General features: G+C 40.1%; 1 protein-coding gene across 2 annotated transcripts in view; it reads right to left on the bottom strand.

Annotated features, from left to right (window-relative positions):
* The window catches only part of WDFY2 (WD repeat and FYVE domain containing 2), a 163,334-nt gene that overhangs the window by 91,243 nt on the left and 58,735 nt on the right, over positions 1-13,356 (bottom strand). For both annotated transcript variants that reach the window (XM_065402849.1, XM_065402843.1), the window contains exon 2: positions 2,533-2,600. In XM_065402849.1, coding sequence (XP_065258921.1) covers positions 2,533-2,600 — 68 coding nt within the window. The remainder of the gene's footprint in view (positions 1-2,532; positions 2,601-13,356) is intronic.

Raw genomic sequence — 13,356 nt, 5'->3', positions numbered from 1 at the left:
CGCGGGCCGTAGTTTGTCCATCTCTGGCCTAAAGGGACTGTTTGGGACTAAATGGTAAGACTAACAGATTGATCAGGAGTGCACGTGTGTTACCGGTTTGGTGAAATCTAGTTGTAGACTATACCACCAGTTTGGCATATATGCCTTGACAGTCTGACCTGAAATTGGCACTCACAATTGGGAGCCATTTCAGACTGCGTGACAAGTGGTGTAGGCGGCAGGATTCACATGCCACAGATCAATTGGGCTTAAAGATTAGAACAGGAGGACAGAGGGAAATCTAAAATTACCCTGCTCAGAACGGATTTGAGACAGAATTAATGAGATGCCCCCATGTTTTCTCATGACACCCACCGTTTGCAGAGACACAAAACCCAACCCATCAATACAACAATGCTGTGCTAAGACTCCAAGCTTACAAGCCATTACTGGGGAACTAAACACTGAGTAGGTACAATGCATTTCCCAGTAAAGAGATGGGTCTGTCAATCAGCAAGTCTTAAAATGTAAACTTAACATGTAAATATTCTCTGATTGGAGAGCAAGGCTGAGGGAGGAAGAGAGATGGGAAGAGCGTTACATGTTAGTAACTCAGATTCACAGGATAACTTTGGTTTTCAGTACAGTATGAGCAGGTGGGGTTTCCACCCAGCTCTGAATAGAATCCACGCACACTTAGCTCAAACTTACCCCTCCCACCCATCTTTATTTTTTTCTTTATTGGTAACTCATAAGCACAATACAAACCAGCCTAAGCTTTCTCCCTAGGGTTTCCATGCAGAAACCTGCCTTAGATCTGGTACCCTCTCTAAAAATCACTCCCCACTTCTGTTATATCTGTGTGAACTGACTTAAGGAGCCATACCTGCTAAGGAGTCAGCAGCTTGACAGAACTTTAACATGGTGCATCAGCAAAGAAGTCATGCCAACCTGTTGTGTGCATCATTTATAAACTTCCCTCTACAACTAGTGCAACCCTTCTCTAGAAGGTAGCCAAGATTTTCCACACTGGAGAAGACCATTGGCCTGTATGTCCAGTATCCTGCAGTAGCCAATACCAGATTCTTGCCCACTAAGCATTTTAAAGGTTATAATGCTATAGGAGAAAGGGGTGAAATATGAAAGGTTCTTACTTGAGACTCCTCAGCCTTGACTGACCCCTTTAATGGCAGAATTTTAGACTGGACTGAGTTTCCTGGCTTTTGGTGATTTGCATTACATTTGTATATAAAAGTGTTCAAGCATTCATTCATCACCTGACTCAGTGATTCTAGTTTCCTCTTGCTGCACTTTCACCTCCCCTCTCTATTATTCTGTTAATGACCCTCAGGACTCTGTCCTCCATCCTCCACTCTTTTCCCCTTACACACAGATCTTCCCCTCTACTCATGAATTCTCCCCCACTCTTCACTCACCTCCAATTGCCCTCAGGCTGCCCCTCCCTTCTAATGGAGCCAAATTCCACTAGCCTCCTCCACTGCCTCAGCTCAGAAATTTGGTGCCTCACCCTTTTTCTCCTCCTTCCATTGCCGAAAGCCATTTCTGATCTTCCTCTACATCATCATCATCATCATCTATGGAACCCACACTCTTCTCCATTCCCTACTGCTTAACTTTGACAAATGCTATGGTCATCTCCTCCCTTAATTTTTGTAACAGTCTCCTCTCTGGCTTCCCTCAACTTCCACCTTCCTGTCCCTCCAGGACGCCTAGTTAAAAATAAGCACACCTTTTCCCACTGTTCTGATCAGATCACTGCCTACTTTAAATCCCATTATTGATTTTCCTGATTTCCCCTTAATATCAAGGCTCTGTAAACACCATTCCTGTCTATAATTCTGTTCACTTCTTTCTACTTTCATTCTTTAGTTAGCTCATTGATGGTGGATGGATATGCTTGACATCTCCGGATGCTGCTGCTGTGACAGAGTGGTCATATCACTTACCCAGCATCAGAACCCATACGCCAGAATATTGAGCTCATCTCAAATTGCCCATCCAATCCAGCCCCAACGTATTCTCTTCCCACTCTCCTCTTTGTATCTTCATTGATGCCACCTCTTTGGGGATATCCTCCCTCTTCTCACATATCAGACAATCCTCTCTTCTAGACCCTCTCTCAACAAAAGAGACACCACTTCCTTCGCAAAACTCCCTACACCACCTTCAGCTCATACTGGTGCATCATGAATCTGAACTAGATTGTCATCTCTTCAGGGTAGGGACTGTGCCTTTTGCTTTTAAAAAGAAATCACCACTACTAACACTTGAGCTAGTAATAGAAACAAAGGAGAAATTTTTACAAAGTATCAAATAATTTATATTAAATTTAAAAAAAGATAGGGGATTTTTTTTAATCGGTTCATAACTTGGTAAACAAGCTTCAGAGAACCTAGACATTTAGCTCAAGTATAATATCTAGCATACAATTGTGAGCTCCCCAAAAGGTCACAAGCTCAGAGGTACATGTCCAGGCCCAAAGAAGTCAGTCGGCAAATACACAGTAAAGAATGAACATCCCAAAATACTTACATGGCATTGCATGGTATATGCTAGGCCAATATTGTCCACTCTCTCTCTTCAGCCACACACGGACAGTTCTGTAGAGGAAAAATAAGTCAGTCATTCATATTAATTTTCAAGTGAATGTTAGAGTTACTAGACAAATAGCCTTTGAAACTAAAATATTTTGCCCAGAAAACAAAACACAAGAATCCCTTTGATTCCCTACTAGCCTGCCTCAGTCATTAACCGTATCTAGGGATAAGGTGACAGTTAATTCTCTATGCCCATCCCAATCCTTGGCATCTCTGCTGAATGCCCAATAATAACTGAAACTATCTGGCATGTGTGGTAGCATTTTTGATGTTGACTTTTGCCCACTAGGAAGTGGACTATGGCCACCAACACATTTCATATAATCCATCAGACAGTCATTAAGATAGCAATGACAACTAATTACTAGCAACATGAACCACATTCTAATCAAAAGGGCTCCTGAAAGAGAGGACAAAGACCGATGTCCCTCCAGCTCATGGTTGAAGCTAGAGGCTGGGTGGTTGTGGTGGAAGAGACTATAGTGGCGCTGCTGTACCCCTTTGGTGGAAAAGCAGAATTCAGTCCACAGTACTGTCAATCTGTCACCTTTTACCAGCTGTAAAATTAATGTAAAGAGTTAATTTAGCAGGGTTGAACATGTTGTATGGAGGTGGAGAAAGTTACAAGGATTTTAGTCCAACGTTATTTGAATTTTTATCTACCGGTAATTATTGTTATTCATCCTTTAGATACTTATACATTTCATAGTATGCAAACAGAGTGGCTCTACCCGAATTACAGAATTTCTTGTTCAAAGGTTGGGAGGGGTTCACAGTACCCTGGTGCCCCTCGGATTCATAAAAATCAAGTAATTCAGAAAGTTATAGACTTGGGACATTATACAAATATACTTAACTAAAATGCCTCTTATGTAGCTCTTCGGAACATATGCCACTCAGAAAAGGATACCTGAGGTGGTTTGTTAGTGTCAATACTGGAAGACTTATAGTTTGGACTATTTAAAAGACATGCATTTGGTTAAAATTACCTTTTTAGTTTTAACTGTCATTTATAGATGAGTAAGTGAAGGGTTAGATACACCTTGGCAGATTTTAAGGAAAACAATCAAATTTGTTTTGAGACTGCAGTCTATCATTGCAACCAATATGGTCACATTGTTTCCTTGTACTCCTCCATCCCTCTATCCATATCCATCTGTTGTCTCTTGTCTCACATCCACTCTCTCCATTGTAAAAGCAGCTCCCATTTTGGTGTGTTTGTGCCAGGTGAGCTCAGCACATAGTTCTGGGAATGTGGCCTTCTGCATCCAAAAGCTATGCCACCACCGCTGGTCATCCCAGGTTTGCATCACAATCTGATCCCACCATTTGGTGCTTGCTGCATGGGCCCAGATCTGCCAGTGGCCACCTGCAGCAGCTGGCCAAGTTTCATTCAATAGCCGCATCATCCACTTCCCCTTAGTATTTTCATTTGTAGTGTCATGCAGCCGGCCACACTGTGGTAGCTGTGGTTCCACAAATTAAAAACAGGGTGACTGATTTGTTTTGTAAGCAGCCACAAGAGCTCTGCTCATCTGTTGAGCATGCATATTTGCCAGTGAGGTGGTGGACAGACTGAAAACTGTCATGAGAAAAACAGTAGATATCAAGATGGACCAGAGAACTGTGGGAACTTGACCCCAAACTCCCACAACTCCTTGAGAGCACTGGTTTCCCTCAATATCACCATGTGTTCCTGCAAACATTTCCCACAAAGTAATGTGCCAGATGGTGATGGGGATAATGGGATGCCTTCCCACTGTGCCGCACAGCTGCTGCTGATACAACCTGGCACTATGGGGACCCACTGCACCAGCAAAGGCAGCCAAATGTAAACACACCTCCACCGAAATAGCTATGCCAGCTGCTATATGCTGGCAGAACTGTTACTGATAAAGCTTCGTGGCGTAGACAGGTCTTAGATTTAAGCTCCTTGTGGCAGGGACCTGCTTTTTGCTGTGTAATTACAGTGTCTAGCACAATGGGATCCTGGTCCGTGGCTAGGGTTCCTCGGCACTATGGTAATACAAATTATTAACATTAAATGGAACTGCCTTTATTTCATGGTCTCCTCTTAATAAATTTTTTAGTAGACTTGCACACACAATATTCAGTATACAGAAATGAGTACAAACCACCAAGTAGCAGCTATTAGTTAACAGTGTCAGTACAGAAACCCAACAGGTATGCTAGGGTAATGTAAATTTAGACAATCACAAATAAGGTCAATATGCCATTGTGATGACTGCAGACCGATTTTTGTGGAGGACATTAGGCTAGTTAGTTTAGCAACACTATTAGGGTCTAATAAATGGTACTTAGGAGATCACCGTGTGACCACTTAGCACTTCCTCAGCATCGAGGTGAGCAAATTCCAATCCTCCCTGCTCTTTGGAGTTGTGGCAGCATTCCAGGTTTGCTTCTCAAATGCTCCTGACTTTAAGCATACTTCTTCCTCCTCATCAAACAAACTCCTTGCTTTTCTCTGGGAGAGAGTTAAAGCAAAGCCTTCAAGCAAGCTGAGAGATGCAGTGGTTTTCCCTCTTTTGAGCAAGGAGAACGTAAAACTTAAACAGGCAGCAAACATGTTCACTGGTTTCCCTTCCTCTTCAGAGCAGAGAAGTCTTTAAAAAGGCAGCAAACAGACCAGTGTCAAAACACACACTAATAAAAGGCTTACACTGATCTTAGTAGTGTTAGCTCTGAGGAGCAGACTTTTTAGAGTATAGCATTTGAGCTGCTCAACCACTCCCAATCCCAAGAACTAGCCTTCCACTTTTGATGCACCAGGCTTGTTTCCCAGGAGGCCAATGAGTTCTCTATCTTTTTAGGCCCTGCTAGATAATCCGTGGCCTCCCCACAAAGAACCTGGCCTGTAGCCCTGTAATCCATTCAGTCTGCTGGCCCCTCCATCACACAAGTATGGCATATTTTTGTTAAATTTCAGGTTTGTATGTTTGTGACAAGAATGTCACATACTTTGCTGTACTATCACAACAGCATGGGTACATAAAGCTTCTACCAGCCTGCAGCAATAGATAGACAAGCAGCAATCAAAACCTGCCAAGATCTACCTCATCTGGAAATTCCCTGACTGCCAGCAACTAGGTGGCTATGTTCAGATGAATTTTTTAACCTAGTCTTCTTTGAATTTGCTTTTATCGTCCTCCAAAATATGTTTATTTTGGGATAGTCCCCCACATATCTAGAAGTACCAGTTTTACCACTACTATCCTAGCAGAGGACTGTCTGTCATACCCTATTCCGCAAGGATTTTTAAATGTAAAGTCCTATAGGAGATAGTGTATTTACAATTTAGATTAGAACAGATGGACACTTTGAATGGGGTGCGCCAAACTTCCCTTCTCAGTGTCCAGCATCAAATCAGGCAGCAAAAAACTAAGTTCACATTTAATCCAAATTATTCTTTACATTTTCATTTGCACTTTAAAAAGAATTCTATTAGTTATTAAAGAGCTACTGAATAATGATAAATCCTGGCAGTTTACTATCCTTTGAGTAGGAGAATGCACTCAACAGTCCATCTTCAATTAGTAGAAAACACTGCGATGAACTCAGATCTTGGGGGCTGCGTTACTTTGCTGAAAAGCTACATTTTCTTTAATCAGTACTGCCCTGAAGAGTGCTGGAGCCTTATTAAAAACTTCAATAATAATCACCTCTAATAGATGGTTTATCTACAATATTTGTATTTACATTGACACTGCCCATTTCTGAATGGAATAGAAATGGAGCAGGGCCCCTTAATCTTTATTCAGAAGTTTTATTTGCTTACAAAGAATTCAGGCAGCAGAATAAATATTTAGCATCAAGAATTTAGAGCATAGGAGGAGCCAAACTATCCCCTGTAAGTGACTTTCAGCCTACATTCTGCACATTTTTGTACGTCTCTTGGTACAACACGGTCTGCCAGAAATTAAACCCAGAATTTTTAAAACCTCATAAGAAAGCAAAGCACAAATAAATGTAGTTTAAATGCATTTATTATGGAAATAAAGCATATAGTATATCTGCTGGTTGCTTAGTTACTGAAATATAACAGAGTACTCACCCACCTCAAAATCCATTCTTCAGCTGCTCTAGAATGCAAGTCACATTACCATGGAAATGAACTGTCCCTTTGAAAGTGAAGTCATATTTTGCTGCCAGTGAAATGATTTAAAAAGAACTTTGAGAGTACTCGATGAATCAATGGATACTTTTCTAGTCCTTTCATGACAGATCTTTGTGCATTCTATAGACTGAAAAACTGCATAAAATGAACAATTATGCCACTCAAAGGAGTGAGACTGCACTCTTTATATATTAAAGGGATACAAAATCTTATTACTTAATTTTAACACAGCTTTTTAAATACAAATTTTTTCCAGTTTCTATGCAGGAGTGTGTGTGCATGCATCCCAAGTCCAACTAGTCTGCTTGACTAGACTACTAAATAAAGTAAGTCAAGAAGTTACATATGATATTTTTTGACCACTAAGACACTTTTCCCAGATGTCAGATCCTAATTTTTAAGTGTGTATAATATGTTAAAGGGAGTCAGAGCAATGCTTGGCACCTGGTGCAATGCAAGCAGGCAAAACGCAAAATTCCTTAGGTATCTTTGCCAGTCACCTCTGTTCTGACCTGCAAGATCTTGTAAGTTCAATGGATGGTAAGCAGGTGGTGCATCAATCCTCTGAGATGCAAAGCCCCTCCTGTGTGTGCCTGGGTTATCCTAAACATCCTGCATGATCACATTTTGGGAAATGGCAGATACTATTCTTGAGTGTAATGTATCTAACCATATAGAAAGCATCTAAGCATTATCTCACAGTTGTGTGCACTTTAACATCATGGACTCTGTTGTAAGAGATTCCAATAATGGCAAATATTACTATGAAGGGATACAGTATCACATGGACTTCTGAGTTCTTCGTGGCATCTGTACAGGTGCCCAGTTTGCTGGGTGACTATGTTGTGTGGTAAGTGCTACCTCAATGGTCATTTTCCAGGGTGTTTTAAGGTTTGTTTTGTTTTCTTTTAACACTTTCATTAGATAAGGTTGCCCACCTTAACTGTGCATTTGTTGTGTTCTCTACTCCCTGCAGTTCTCCCCTTCCCCCGAAAAATGTCTGAGTTTGGTGTTTTGAAGTCTCATTCTGGGGAGTTACAGGGTGAAGATGCTGTTATGAGGGAGTAACCTTAAGGTTTTTTGCAACTGAACATCTACAAATTCAAAATTTCCTGAGGAACTGCATGGGAAAATGGACACCTCTCTTCCCCCCCCCCCCCAAAAAAAAAAAAAGAAAAAAGAAAGAGAGAGAGAAGAGTATAGCCCAGATAGGAGGAAGTTTGAAAAATGGGTGGCTTTCCTGTTTTAAAAAAAAAAAAAAAAAATCACCTTCCAGTCTAGCTTCCTCAGTATGTGTGGATAGTTGTCTGTCATGGAGAGTCACGTTTTCCTAGTAGTTGTAAAATATTCACCTAAACTAGGGGCAGTCAGCATCACTGCCCACACACTTGTGAGATTTATTTTTAATTTGTATTGCAATAGCACCGAGGAGCCCAGTTACACACCAGGGTCCCACTGTCCCAGGGACTGTACAAAACATGAGAAGTCAGTCCTTGCCCCAAAGAAGTTACAATCTAAGATCACAGGTACTTACCCTTTAAGTTTCCGGTGCTGGCTGGATTTAAATTTTTAGCAAACAAATGCCTTATCCTCTAAGCATTGTATCAGATAAACAAATTAGTTATCTATCTATCTATCCCCTCTGAAGATAAAATGATGCAGAAAGTATGTGGATTTTCTAGAGATTCTTACATACCTTCCTTTCCTATATACTAATCAGAATTCCACTCTAACAACCCCACTTACTGTAGAGATCTGCGTCACCATGAATTTCATGCAGATATTGAACATAAGAATGGCCATACGGAGTCAGACCAAAGGTTCATCTAGCCCAGCATCCTGTCTTTTGACAGTGGCTGATGCCAGGCATTTCAGAGGGAATGAACAGAATAGGTAATCAAGTGAGCCATCCCCTCTGGCCCATTCCCAGCTTCTGGAAAACAGAGGCTAGGGACACCATCCCTGCCCATCTTGGCTAATAGCCATTGATGGACCTATCCTCCATGAACTTATCTAGTTCTTTTTTGAACCCTGTTATAGTCTTGGCCTTCACAACATTCTCTGACAAAGCATTCCACAGATTTTCTTCACACAACGCATAGCCAAAACTTGCTTTTGTTTTAAACCTGCTGCCTATTAATTTCATTTGGTGACCCCTACTTCTTGTGTTATTTACTTTCTCCACAACAGTCATGCTTTTATAGACCTCTGTCATACCCACCCCCTTAGTTGTCTCTTTCTCAAGCTGAAAAATCCCAGTCTTATTAAACTGTCCTCCTATGGAAACCATTCCATACCCCTAATCATTTTTGTTGCCCTTTTCTGTACCTTTTCCAATTCCAATATATCTTTTTTGAAATGGTGTGACCACATCTGCACGCAGTATTCAATAGGTGGGCAAACCATGCATTTACATAGAGACAATATGATATTTTCTGTCTTATTATCTATCCCTTTCCTAACAATTCCCAACATTTGGTTCGCTTTTTTAACTGCCACTGCACATTGAGTGGATGTTTTCAGAGAACTATGCACAATGACTCCACGATCAGCTAATTTAGACCCAATCATTTTATATGTATAGTCGGGATTATGTTTTCCAATACGCATTACTTTGCATTTATCAACATTGAATTTCATCTGTCATTTTCTTGCCCAGTCACCCAGTTTTGTGAGGTCCCTTGGTAACTCTTTGCAGTCTGCTTTGGACTTAAACTACCTTGAGTAGTTTTGTATCATCTGAAAATTTTGCCACCTCACTGTTTACCCCTTTTTCAAGATCATTTATGAATAAGTTGAACAGCACCAGTCCCAGCACAGGCCTCTGGGGGATACCACTATTTACCTCTCTCCATTACGAAAACTGACCATTTATTCCTACTCTTTGTTTCCTATCTTTTAACCAGTTACTGATCCATGAGAGGACCTTCTCGCTTATCCCATGACTGTATACTTTGCTTACGAGCCTTCGGCGAGGGACCTTCTCAAAGGCTTTCTGAAAATCTAAGCACACTATATCCACATGCTTGTTGACCCCCTCAAAGAATTCTAATAGATTGTTTTTGTAAAGGGAAATAATGTCTCACCAATGTTGACTCTTCTCCAACAAATCGTGATCATCTATGCGTCTGCTAATTCTGTTCTTTACTATAGTTTCAACCAGTTTGCCCAGTACTGAAGTTAGGCTTACCTCTGGAGCCTTTTTAAAAATCTGGCGTCACATCAGCTTCTATACCAGATGACTGGAGCATAGCTAATTTAAATGATAGGTTACATACCACTGTTAGTAGTTCTAGACTGTCATGAAAAGCTTAATACTGGTGGGAAAAAATCAATATAGACAAAGCAGTTTCTAAAGATTATTGAGATCGAGGGAGAGACAAGGCAGACCAACACCTGATGATACCAGATCCAGCCCTCGCTCAAGTGTATTAGGGAGAATTCGGAGGAAAAAGAATGAGCCAGGATGCGGCTCCACACCCAGAAGCATCCACGTGCTGTGTGAGAAATGCATGCTGGATAATTACCATGGCATTAGATTTGTAATTTTCCCTCTTACAGAGGGAAAAATTCAATAGTGAATGTCAAGTTCAATGTTAGGAGCAAAATGGGTTACATCTCCATTTATGGTGAAGCTGCCCAGGGGATCGTGGAAGCAAGACAAATTTAAAAATGTAATAGGTTTGCCTACAGCTCTAGCCCCCAAAGTATTACTGGGCTGGAAGACAGCTCCTTCAAAATGAATAAAGATCTTTCAGTGAAGATAATACCATGCAGCCAGACATACAACTGCCCTCTGTCAGCTGTATTGACTAAAGATCCATCTTAAGAGTGTTTGAAAAGCTCCCCAGTACTATCCACAGAGGAGACAACAATGAACTCTATTTGGGGACTACTTAAAAGTTCAGATACTGGCTGCCTGACTGGAGCAAGTCTGTATACTTGGACTTGGGAAGAATACAACAGGCAATTTAGGAAAGGATATATTAATGGTATATCCAGGGTTTGTTGAACTGTACAGTTTTCTGTACTCATAGGATAGATGTATTTGCAAGCATGCTTTGACCTCCATGTACTAGGTCTTTTCTTGCCTTAGCAAAATGAAGGCTTTAAAAAAAAAAAAAAAAAAACCACGCTACCAAATATCCATCAGCGACAATGCTGATGTGTTCACAAAAGCACATTGATCTGAAGTGAAGACTGAAATGTTTGCCTCCAACAGCAAAAGCTTTATCCTGCTGTCATATTCAGATAGGGAAAACGTTGCTCTTGATAACATCGTTTCAAACTAAGCCAGAACCCTGATAATTCTGTCATCTTTGACAGAGATCCTGCCATTAAAAAGAAAAAGAAACTGAGCAAAATAAATTTACAAAAAATACTACAGTATCATAACACCTCCCCCAAAGATGACTAGTACGGACCTGCTCCATCCACCTTTTGAGTGAGAGATGTGAGCTGAGAATGGCCCCTGCCAGTTAATAAGAACTGGCCTCCAGGAGATTTCTGGAGGAACAGAAGGTTATTTATGTTAGCAGCAATTAATTTGTAACCTAATTCCAGTGGCTTGTAACTAGTGGTGGGGAGTTTTTCCATTTCTATGAGAGAGTTAATAGTGACAGAGGACACAAGAATAGAAGTGAGAGATGGTGACAGGAGATAATTTCAAAGTAATTTGTCTTACAAAAAAAAAAAAAAGAGAGAGAGAGAAGGCTTAAATCTTCGATCCATAAAATGGGGGGGGGGGGGCTGCATATTTGCAGTGGGGGCAAAGGGAGGGTAGAGACCAATCCAGGTTTTGTATTTTCTATAGCAACTTCCATCGGAAAGTGACAAATTACTAGATCAAACTCCAAGGTCTTTACTCACTACTTTTTACTCCAGCAAACTCTGAAATCAGTGAGAATGTGCCTCAATATGGACCAAGCAAGGACTTCAGCATCTGACTACTATTAAGTGCTAGGAGACAATAGCATGGCTATTCATCATTATATACTTATTGTCGTAGGTTCTTCTTTAGTCATCAGAGAAGGATTTGGTTAACAGATTCAACCAAATCAATTACTGGTTTAAAGTAGACACAAATGTGGACAATATATCCTATTTTATTCCATGTGTACTTAGTTACAGGTTAATAAAGCAACTATTCAAATTATTCAAGCATCCACTACCAAAAAGCCCCTTAAAATATGCAGACCTATACTTAACACAAAGTTGGGAACTTACTCCAGTATTATCTAGTACATTTATACTACCCTGACAAGCAAGCTTGCTGTACTACTCATTCCCTTCTATGTATGCAGCAAGTTATACAGAAGTATTTTGTGCATTGGCATACAGCCTAAGATGGTCACATTCTTGTATCCTGGCACACCTATTTCTACATTTAATATTTACCGGAGTGGGAGATTACTTTATAGATCACAGCACTTAATGTACCATATTTATAGAGTTTTGGTTCATCTCAGCTTTGGTTCAGAAGAAATGATTCTGTAATTTAGTTAAAATAATAAAAATAATAATAATAATAATAAAAAAAAAGCTGGGGTGTTGCCTCTATTTTTCCCTCAAGCTGCTGGGATTCCTTTTGATTTATAAGAGAGTCATGGAATTATTTTCATTAAAATTGGGCATGGAGACATTTGCTAAAGTTTCTAGCACAATTAAAAGTCTTTAACATTAAAGAGGAGATGTACTTATGTGAGAATGGTCCGGCACATAACCTCATTGACACAGTGTCTGGTATAAAGAAAGTTTAATGCAACAGAAAATTGTGGGTTTTCCCCCCTTTTCTTTTTTCATGCACTGTTGTGAACATGAGCACTCAATTGCATACCCAAAATATGAGATTCATAACAGACTGAGGGAATTTAGTGCTTACATAGCTGCAAACTGTTTACTGGCCCCTTGCTCAACATTTTCCCCCTCATTGCATGTAAGTAAATGCCACACTGATGTATAAAGACACTTCAGTGTACAATGCAATGTCTTTACTGTTCAAAGCAATTATTAATTATTGCAGTCTTTAGAAAAAATATTCATTTAAAAAAAGCAAAAAAGTGACTAGACAGGATTAGAAAATGCAACATTCTTGTGAAGTCTACCTTATTGTTTTGTTAAGGTATGAACTATACATTTGTAAAATACATCAACAAATCCCTTATATTTTTTTTCCCAAGAGCTCCTTCTCTCTTTTAGAGTAACCTGCCACAGAATTTCAGCGTAGTCAATTACCTCCAAATTCAAAGGATTTAGTTCAGAAAGTAGAGATGAACATGGGAGTGGCAGGGTGATCTATGAATCTTGGCTAGGGAACCATCCTTTTCCTAAGGAAACCCACTATCATTTGATCTCACTTGAGAAAAACATGTTTTTGTTCATAAGCAGTCCTTTCAGAACATCTAAAATGCCAATGCATTAGCATACACAGAAGTCAAACAGAAGGTGCATTTCTTTGACTCATGAGACCTATTCTATTTTTAAAGTCTAATTTGTCAGTTTTCATATACTGCATTCTGAAAAACATTCTTAGGGTCTTGTGGATTTGTCCTTTTAGCAAAATTATCAACCTAAACAAACAAGTTAAACCATTTCCTATATGAAATTTTCCTATGTGAAAGCCCA

Source organism: Emys orbicularis, chromosome 1 (genome assembly GCF_028017835.1).
Source record: "Emys orbicularis isolate rEmyOrb1 chromosome 1, rEmyOrb1.hap1, whole genome shotgun sequence".
Lineage (NCBI taxonomy): Eukaryota > Metazoa > Chordata > Testudines > Emydidae > Emys > Emys orbicularis.
Note: the sequence above shows the minus strand (reverse complement) of the source record. Positions and strands in the feature narration are given on the sequence as shown.